A 10,648-nucleotide genomic window follows, 5' to 3' on the forward strand; every position below is an offset into this window, starting at 1 on the left:
TATCCTCCAAGTAACAGAAACAGTTGAGGATTTGCAGGAAAGGGAAACTATGAAATCAGGATTTTAAGAAGATTAATCTGGCAGGAGAGGGAAAGACCTGATGCCAAGAAATCTATTAGGAAGTTGTTCAGGCAGGACAAACAGCAGAAGTTGAGAGGAAGGGACCAGTTGTGACGAGCAAAGCATAGGAAGAATCAAGCAGACTCTGAGTAAATTGACTTATGAATATTGTGGAAATGATAATACACCTGCAATACAATTTGAAAATGACAACATATTTTGGTAATCAAATCATTAATTCAAACTTACCCTCTGCGATGTCCGAGCATGATGTGCCAATGGCTGTGTCCCCACTGTCGGCTACACTTGAACAACGACTGAAGCGGCTCCGAAAGGCCTCTGAGATAACTGGGGTCTGCCATTCAGTCGCCAGGGAACTGCCCTTCTGAATCACGCTGGAACCTGAAACAACCGGCATTTCCCACTGTTAGTGTGAATCAGCTCATGTAATTCCACAAAACTTAAAAAAAATCACTTAAACCTGTGAGAGAATAGCCATACCTCACCCCTTTCTTTCTCCTGTGCCTATTTCAGCTACTGTGAATTAGTTAACTTTATTTTTTTAAAGGTGTTTTTTAAAATTGGGCATTCATCCATTCATTCATGGCTGCACTGGGTCTCTGTTGTGGCACAGGGACTCTTCATTGCTGTGGGTAGGCTTTCTCTAGTTGTGGTGCCGGCTTCTCCTTGCAGTGGGTTCTCACCTCAGAGCACGGACTCTAGGCTCTCGGGCTCAGCAGTTGTGGCACACAGGTTCAGCTGCCCCAAGGCATGTGGAATCTTACTTCCCAAACTAGAGATCGAACCCACGTTCCCTGCATTGCAAGGCAGATTCTCAACCACTGAACCACCAGGCAAGTCCCTGAATTAGTTAAATCTAAATGGAAATAGCATAAGAGATGAGAACGTTCAAAGACACAAAAAAAGACCTACCAAGGATCAAGGAGTACTGAGACAGTAATAGTTAACCGCGGCTCCATTCTTTGAAATCTAGAAGCCACGGCACTTTACAAACATGATCTCAAGTACCTACTTAGTGGAAAGTATTATAACCCTTATTTTACAGAGGATACAGCTGAGATTTGAACCCAGGTTATTCTGATTCCAATACCCACATTTTTTCCTCTTACAGGGTTTCCCAACAGGTGCTCTTGGCATTCTGGGTCTGACAATTCTTCAATGTATAGTCTACCTACTACAGGATGGTTAAGCATCCCTAGTCTTTCCCCATCCCCTAAATGCCAGTAACAGACCTCACTCCATCCCACCATCACTGTGAAACCTGAAAACACCCCCACATGTTTCTAAATGCTCCACAGGGTAACATGCAATCCAGTGTCCTTTGAAAATTACCGCTTGGGAATGAATCGGTATTCTTCTGGGCAGGGTGAATCCAGATCAAGGCAAGTCTTACAAGCTAATCTGAAGGGTTATGTGGGGCAATGCAGAGGAACTACTAAAATTTCTGAGCAGGTAAGATGAAACAAGATTGATGAAATTTATCTGACTTTGTCAGCTTGCTGTTTGAGGGCTGGTAGATAGGAATTGTTCAATAAATACTTGATTTATGAACATATTAGCAAAGAGTTAAATTCAAATTATTTTTTAAAAATCACTGCAATTTTTCTTAACTTTATCTGATGATCCATGTAAACAAACAGGTAATGGCAGCTACTTATCCATTTAAAACAGAATCTGAGTGTGTAAAATATGTTTCTACACATTCTATGATCTAGTGGAAAGCAAATGATGTTTGAATTTAGTGCTTCTCCCACCTGCTGAACGAACCTACTGTATTCTACTTTTGCTTCTTTTTTCGCTACCCTTACTTTTACTTTCTACTGAAGACATTCTCACTTTCCCCAAGAACTCCTTTTATTCTTTGGGTCTCAGGGGACTCTCTGATTTGAAAGCATCTATATATACACAGTAATCTGCAACAATCTTTAATAGAAAACACACCCCAAAATTAGAGCCTCTCATCAGCATAAGATTAGCCAGTGCTACTACACTAAATTAACAAAATTCTAGCCAGAAGCAAGAAATTTGACTTCTTGGTGAGTCTTGGCATTCTCTCTCCAGTCTGTGTATAATTTGTCTTTTTTTTTGAAACAGTGAAAATTCACTGAAGGCCTCATCCTGGAAACCACTCCCTGTTACTACTATAAATCTTTTTCTTCACTTCTACCATCTTTCTAGTCAGCCACTCCATATATCAATTCTAAAAGAAAGATTTGCTGAAATGAAAGCGTGCTTTGGTACAGTTACAGAGACTGATTATCTGAAGTGTGAGTTCTGTGTTATGCCGCGTGTCCTATCACCAGCTGGTGGGCCATGATCAATCAAACAAGAGACCGCAGAGAACAACGCACAGAAAGGTAGTGAGCTGACAGGAACTGCTGCATTCCAAAACTTGCACTATACATAGCTGTCCTAAGAAACTGTACATTTAGTGCTAAGACAGTGCATAACAGATGTTCAATAAATATTTGCTGAATGACTCTTGAATTTTTTCAAAGTGCTTACTATATGCAAGGCCATATGCCTAGAAGAAAATAACATACCTGTCAAAATGTCTGTTATAAGGCACTGTAAGATTTTTAAAGTTAAAGAAAACATATCATTAGTTTCATAAATATATCCTTTCTTCATAAATGTCCCAGAATGCAAAAGTTATTTTTCTAAAATGGTACTTCCTATTTGAATATAACATATCTACTTAAATGTTGCCTTTTGAGTGTGTATGACTGTAGCCTTCCAAGCTCCTCTGACCATGGAATTTTCCAGGCAAGAATACTGAAGTGGGTAGCCTTTCCCTTCTCCAGGGGATCTTTCCAACCCAGGTATCGAATCCAGGTCTCCCACACTGCAGGCGGATTCTTCACCAGCTGAGCCACATGGGAAGCCCTTCACTTAATGTTGCCTATTGAATGTGTATATATATTTACATGTTTTAATATATATATGTAAAATATATACTTTTAACATATTAACTTAGGATATCGACTGAGCTTTCAAAATCCTTTAAATCCATTCTAGAGATAAATTTCTGCGTCTCTAGTGACAACACAAGTGAGACTGCTGGCATCCAAGAAGAATTCCAATCTTTGTGGGCTAGCAGATGACCGGCCCACCCACAGGACTACAAAGACAACATAGACCACAGTAATTTATGCTGTGTTTTTCTGATTTCAAATGGAACTATGTTCCAAAGTCATTTTGTTCCAATCCTTTATATGCCCCCCTCAATAATCAATCACGCGGTCTTGTTGGAAGCCATGTAGCACCAGAGATAAATAGTTGCTCTCTCAGAGAGATCTATTTTTCTATTCAATGTAGCCCCATGTCATTTTTGTTCTTTTGGTACCAGCATTTCAGTGAATGCTTGTTTGTTCAGTTTTTCCTTTTAAGGAAATTTCTGTTATAAAATAACAGAGCAATGGTCAGAATTTAATCCAGAAAACTTTGACTACTCACCTGGTGAGGTGGCATGAGAGATCCTCTCACTTGGGTATTTCTCCTGCATGGCCATGAACACAGTTACTTGAGCCAGCTGTAAAATGAAGGAACCAGTCAGATCTCTCCATTATCTTTTAATTCCCTGTAATTCATTCCTATTTAGCTGAAAGCATGCATACAAAGTATTCAAGTATTCTTCCACGTTTTACTCCTAAGGATATTTTTTTAAGGCAAAGCAACTCCCAATATTTCACTCTACTTCTCCCAAAGCAAGAAGAAAAAACCTAGAACCAAACAGAGATTCCCAATACTGCTCCTATAAGGTCTAGAACCCCTCTGATTACTGCAAAAATTAAAAATAATGTTATTTTAATTAAAAAGCTGCCAAAGATATTCTTACCCACTGGAATGGGACGGAAGAGTGAGGTAGGAAAAAAACTAAGTAACCAAAACAACAGCAAAGTATTACAGCTTCAATCCTGATTAACATAAAATGAATTCGCCGATTCCTCCAGTAATGAAAGTCACTCATATGATGTACAATGATGGACAGAATTCTTGGTCAAAAGCAGAACTCCAATCCTCAGCTGGGAACATGAGATTTTCTTTCCGTTTCCCCATTACTTCAATAAAACATTTATATTTATTCTAATGGTAGGATCTAAGAATTCAGTATAAGTCTGATTACTAGTTGTATAAACAAAAGCTTTAATTAGCTGTAACTAATAATAGCAAATAATATCTTGTTTATGTATAGTACTTGAGAGGCAGCACAGAGTAAGAGAAGTGGTTCAGGGCACTGACTCTCAATCAGACAGTTCAGGCTTGAAGCTGGACATGAGCCAACTCATTGGAACAGACCCTGCCTGATGGTGGGAAAGACTAAGGACAGGAGAAGGGGGCGACAGAGGATGAGATGGCTGGATGGCAACACCAACTCAATGGATATGGGTTTGAGCAGGCTCCAAGAGACAGTCAAGGACAGGGAAGCCTGGCATGCTATAGTCCATGGGGTCACAATGAGTTGGATGCAACTGAACAACAAATGAGCAATGTATTAGCTGTGTGCTAAGTCGCTTCAGTCGTGTCCGACTCTGTGCGACCCCATAGACGGCAGCCCACCAGGCTCCCCCGTCGCTGGGATTCTCCAGGTAAGAACACTGGAGTGGGTTGCCACTTCCTTCTCCAATGCATGAAAGTGAAAAGGTAAAGTGAAGTTGCTCAGTCATGTCTGACTCTTAGCGACCCCATAGACTGCAGCCTACCAGGCTCCTCTGTCCATGGGATTTTCCAGGCAAGAGTACTGGAGTGGGGTGCCATTGCCTTCTCTGCTGATTAGCTGTGTAACCTTGGGCAAATTTCTTAATATCTTTGTGCCTCAGCTCCTTCCTATAAAAATGAGGATAAAAACAGGACCTAATTTGTTCTCATTTAGGATTAACTTACAATGGTGTCTGACACATATTAAGTGCTTAATTAATGCTTTTATTATACTTGGCATATTAACAGTTTATGTTAATAAAAGGTGAAAGAGTACAATTCCTGAAAGATAAATTATGAATTTAGAAACTGTGAATTTATAAGAGCCCATGGGGCTTCCTGATATCTCAGTTGGTGAAGAATCCGCCTGCAATGCAGGAGACCACGGTTCGATTTCTGGGTCAGGAAGAGTCCCTGGAGAAGGAATAGGCTACCTGCTCTAGTATTCTTGGGCTTCCCTTGTGGCTCAGCTGTTAAAGAATCCACCTGCAATGCAGGAGACCTGGGTTGGATCCCTGGGTTGGGAAGATCCCCTAGAGAAGGGAAAGGCTACCCACTCCAGTATTCTGGCCTGGAGAATTCCATGGACTGTATAGTCCACGGGGTCACAAAGAGTCAGACATGACTGAGTGACTTTCACTTTCAGAGTTTGGGACAAACCCTATCCACAGAACACAATTCTTAGAGGTGAAATTTAACTTTGGAGGAAAAAAAAAAAAGGCTATATAGTACTTTTTCCCTAATGTGCTTTACTGACCTCTGCAGTTTTTTCTTAGTAACAACAACAAACCCTAATTCACTGCATCTACAACAGAAATTGTACGATCCCCTGAAATCCCAGGTCTCCACATACTGGGTAAGAGAAACTTTGTGCAGTTAAACAGTTTCCATTTATGGCTAGTATTATTCAGTGTTTTACGGTGACACAGAAGGATGATCTACCTACTAGTGGTACCAGTCAATATCAAAACTCATTTTCATCCCCTTCTTTAAAATATAAAAAGGTTGGCCCATTAAATTCTGAAACCTTTCCAAATTCAGAGGAGTTGAAAATGGAATGACAAAAGAACTCTCAGTTAAACATGGATTTACCCTATGACTCAGTAGCTCCAAATGTATGTCAACACGAAATCTTGTACATTAATCTTCATAGTAGCATTATAAAGTGGCCAAAAAACAGAAAGAAATGTCCATGAGCTGATGGAAAAATAAAATGCAGCATTCCCTCACAGCTCAATTCATGAAGAATCGGTCTGCAATGCAGGAGACCACGGTTTGATTCCTGCGTCAGGAAGATCCCCTGGAGAAGGGAAAGGCTACCCACTCCAGCATTCTGGCCTGGAGAATTCCATGGACTATACAGTCCATGGGGTCGCAAAGAGCTGGACACGACCGAGCGACTTTCACTTTCTTTTTCAAATAAAATGTGGTATATTCATACAATGGAATATTACTAGGCAGCAAAAAAGGAATGAAGTACTGATACCTGCTACAACATGGACGAACACTGGAAATAATATACTAAGTAAAGGAGGACAAGTACAAAAGGCCATATATTGTATGAATCCATTTATATAAAGTGTCCAGAACTGGCAAATCCATAACGACAGTAGATAAGTGGTTGCTAGGGACTAAGAGGAGGGCAGGGAGTTTCTGACTAGCCTGAACAAAAGGTTGAGATTAGATAGTGATGATGGCTGCACAAGCTTGTGAATACACTAAAACCTCTGAATTGCACCCACTTAAAACTAAATTTTGGAGAAATGGCAACCCACTCCAGTACTCTTGCCTGGAAAATCCCTTGGATGGAGGAGCCTGGTAGGCTGCAGTCCATGGGGTCACTAGGAGTTGGACACGACTGAGTGACTTCACTTATACTTTTCACTTTCATGCATTGGAGAAGGAAATGGCAACCCACTCCAGTGTTCCTGCCTGGAGAATCCCAGGGACGGGGGAGCCTGGTGGGCTGCCGTCTATGGGGTCGCACAGAGCCGGACAGGACTGAAGCGACTTAGCAGCAGCAGCAGCAAAACTGAATTTTATGATATTCGAATTAAAATCTCAATTAAAAAACACTCCCATAAGGAGTAATACAGTACGGAATAAATAATTCTTAACTACTTCCTACTTAAGTTTACAAGTAGATGGGCTACTGGTGGAAATTTTTAGAGACATTTGAAAGAGACAGACTTCTTGAGATAAAAGTGAGAGAAATGAATGCATAAGAAATAATACAAATAGCCAATTATACAGCCAAGAGAGGTAGAAATGAATGCAGGCAGACAGAAGAAAAGAATCCAACACTGATAATTTCTACTTTCAAAGCTGTTTAAACTACAGAACAATTCATTCAACAAATTTAACATGTATTAAGTACAAGCATACGTCTTTTTTTATTGCACTTCACTTTACTGAACTTCACAGGTTCTATTTTTTTTTTAACAAATTGAAGATCTGTGGCAACCCTGGTGTCGAGCAAGTCTATGGATGCCATTTTTTCCTGCAGCATCTGCTCACTTTGTGTCTGTGTCACATTTTGGTGATTCTTGCAATATTCCAAGCTTTTTCAACATTATTACATCCGTTATGGTGATCTGTGATTGGTGATCTTTGACGTTACTATTGTTAACTGCAGGAGTGGTAGAACTAGCAAGAGGACTAAAATTAGAAGTGGAGCCTGAAGATGTGACTGAATTACTGAAATCTCATGATAAAACTTTAAAAGATGAAGACGTGCTTCTTATGGATGAGGAAAGCGGTTTCTTGAGATGGAACTACTTCCAGTGAAGATGCTGTCAAGACTGTCGAAATGACAACAAAGGATTTAGAATATTACATAAACTTAGTTACTAGAGCAGCAGCAGGGTTTGAGAGGACTGACCTTGGTTTTGAAAGAAGTTCCACCATGGGGAAAATACTATTAAACAGCTTTGCATGTTATAGAAAAATTGTTTGTGAAAGGAAAAGTCAATCAATGCAATAAACTTCACTGTTGTCTTATTTTAAGAAATTGCCACAGCCACCCCAACATTCAGCAACCATTACCTCATTCAGTCATCAGCCATTAACATCAAGGCAGAATCCTCTACTGGCAAACTAGCAAATAGATTACAAATCACTGAGGGTTCAGATGATGGTTAGAATTTTTTTTAGCAATAAATTAATTTTTAATTAAGGCATGTACATTTTTAAATGCTATTGCATACTTAATGGACTACAGTAAAGTGTAAACATAACATATACATACTGAGAAACCAAAAAAATTTGTGTGACTTGATTTATTCCAGTGGTCTGGAACCCTATCCATAATATCTCTGAGATATGCCAGTTTACTACCCATCAAGCACTGTGCTGAAGATTCTATAGTATCATGTCTTATGTTTAATACTCACATCAAACCTATGAGGTAGTTAACTAAGGCACCACAAGTTGGAGTTTCTGCCTCAGACATAGCTACAGCTGTAAGTCCCAAAGCACTCAGGAGCTGGGGCAGCTCATATAATTTCTTCACTTTGCCATTGGTCACCACCCAAGCTCTATTTCCCAAGTTGCTATTCAAGAACTAGATTTTGACTGTTGTATTTCTCCTTTGAAGAATTATAATCTTAGTGTGGAACACATCTGGCAGCTGTTGAGAGAACCACATCAAGACAGGAGAGGATTTGAAGGGATACACAGACAGCTGACACAGACACACTAAGAATCTCACACCATTACACTATTTTCATCACCTTGATCATTCATCGAACCAGATCTAAAGAAAAGCCAAATCCTTGCCAAGATGTTGCCTTTACAAGGAGTCCTGAAACACATCACACCATCAGATTATTATAAAACATACCAGGCCCAAGGGCAAGAAATGAAGCATGGTTATCTTAATCGTCCTTGTATCACCATTCCTCCCTTCCTAGCACACAGTATTCAATTCATCAACCAAAATTTACTGAGTGCCTATTTGCCTGGCTCTGTGCCATGTGGTGGAAGTAGACTGGTGCAGAGGACAAACAGGGTTCTGATCCTCCCGTTTAATGTGCTGAACACCCTCTACTGAATAAATAAGCTTCAACACACTTTCTGTGCATCCAGAGCACCAGCTCCTCCCTGTCTATAGCAGGGATCTTCAATCTTGGTACTACTGACACTGGAGTCGGTAAGTCTTTGATGTAGGGCTGTCCTGCAGGCTGTTCAGCAGCACCCCTGACATCTACCCATCGGATGGCAGGAACAATCCCAGAGTTGTGAGAACCCAAAACGTCTCCAGACACTATTAAATAGCCTGTGGAGGGGGGAGCAAAACCGTGCCGGCTCAGAAACTCCAGCCCAGCACCTTCACGAGTGCTCTCGGTCCCTCCGACCTTCCTTCTCTATTCATGCTCCAAATCTTGGCTCAAACTTCGTTTCCTCGGGGAGGGCTCCCCGCCCCCTCAGACCTGTTGGTGCCTAGAGTTCTGCGCTCCGTACTTCTCCACCCGGCACAACCACCCGGTTGACGTTTACTCTCCCAGGGCTACGCGCTCCTAGAGGGCAAGGAACTTCCCTCCCGCCGTGCCCTGGCGACCGGGACCCAGACTGTACCTCACAGAGGTCCCGCAACTACTGTGGAATGAGGGACGGAGAGATCAAGGCGATGAAAGCGGGGGACGTTATTTCAGAAAGCCGGGGCGTGAGAGACCCAAGGCGGGCAGCTCAGCCGCTCTGCGCATGCTCTTCGCTCTCCCACGGCCCCCCCCCCCCCCCCCACGGAGGCAGGTCGACCGTGCCTGAGGCTCTGCCGGGGCTCTCCAAGGAGGGCACAGGGTTTGTCAGTCCAACTAAGGCCCGGGAGAGAGGAGGACTTACGTGGGCTTGAAAGCGGGCAGCAAAATCTCTCCCTCAGAACACCAACCGCTGCGACCGCGTCGGCCACGGACGGCTGCTCGGCCCCCTCAGCTCGCCTAACGGCCGTTAACACACCCGCCAGGCCGCGCGCCGCGCGCACTGCCTCGGCCCCGCCCCTTTCTGCCCATCTGCGACCAATCAGAAGTACGGCCGCGCGGGTGTCCCGCCCTTGCACGCCGCCCTCGGCGCGGGGAACGGACGGATCTCTCTGCGCATGAGCCATTCGCCACTCTCTGCTGTCGTCTCAGGCCCTCGGCTGGTCTCTCCTCTGGGCGGAGCGCTGCTCACCGGGCCCTGAAGTGGCCTTTTTGGGCCTGTGCAGATTGAGAAACTGGCAGCCAGCGCAGCTCATTCCGGAATCCCAGCCTCCTCCCATTCCTCACCACCTATCAGTACTCGCACCTGAAACAGGGGCTCACATTGTGACCAGGAGTTAGGTTGTGGTCAGGTTCACTGTCTTGTCAGGGTCAAGACTTGATCTGGTTACATAACAGGCCATGGTCAGTCTGCGACCAGGAGTCAGATTGAAGGGTATGGGATCAATCTTGCCTCCCTACTCAAACGTCCTCCACTCTCATTTATATTTTAATGAAGACTTTTGGCGCTAATTTCAGAGAATATTCACAATTTTCAACACAGTTTAAGTTCAATAGCTTTCTTTTAACTTTATTTTGTTTCATTCTATTTTCTTTTTGAGATATTTAAGCATAATATAGTCAATGGTATTTTCCCCTTATACTTTAGGATATTTTCTTTCTTTCTTTTTTTGCCCCAGCCTGTGGCTTGCAGGATCTTAGTTCCAATCTTAGTTACCCTACCAGAGATTGAACTGTGCCCTCAGCAGTGGAAGCCCCAAGTCCTAGCCATTGGACCGCCAAGGAATTCCCTAGGATGTATTTTATTTTACTTATTTTAAAATATTTTTATTTATTTATTTGGCGTCTTAGTTGTGGCACATGGGATCTTTAGTCGCACCATGGGGTCTAGTTCC

General features: G+C 42.5%; 1 protein-coding gene across 3 annotated transcripts in view; it reads right to left on the reverse strand.

Moving 5' to 3' along the window:
- CEP85 (centrosomal protein 85) overlaps window positions 1–9,758 on the reverse strand; it is a 36,565-nt gene extending 26,807 nt beyond the window's left edge. For 2 of the 3 annotated variants that reach the window (XM_081586462.1, XM_081586460.1), the window contains exons 1-3: window positions 9,619–9,758; window positions 3,538–3,613; window positions 310–462 (exon numbers count right to left, since the gene is read on the reverse strand). In XM_081586462.1, the coding sequence (XP_081442588.1) occupies window positions 310–462; window positions 3,538–3,592 (208 nt within the window). In that variant the 5' untranslated portion in view covers window positions 3,593–3,613; window positions 9,619–9,758. Of the gene's footprint in view, window positions 1–309; window positions 463–3,537; window positions 3,614–9,354; window positions 9,498–9,618 lie in introns of those variants that run through there. The other variant, XM_081586461.1, reaches the window with a different exon arrangement.
- Window positions 9,759–10,648: the final 890 nt, after the last annotated feature.

Source organism: Giraffa tippelskirchi, chromosome 3 (genome assembly GCF_054371585.1).
Source record: "Giraffa tippelskirchi isolate mGirTip1 chromosome 3, T2T-mGirTip1v1.2.pri, whole genome shotgun sequence".
In the NCBI taxonomy this organism is placed as follows: domain Eukaryota; kingdom Metazoa; phylum Chordata; class Mammalia; order Artiodactyla; family Giraffidae; genus Giraffa; species Giraffa tippelskirchi.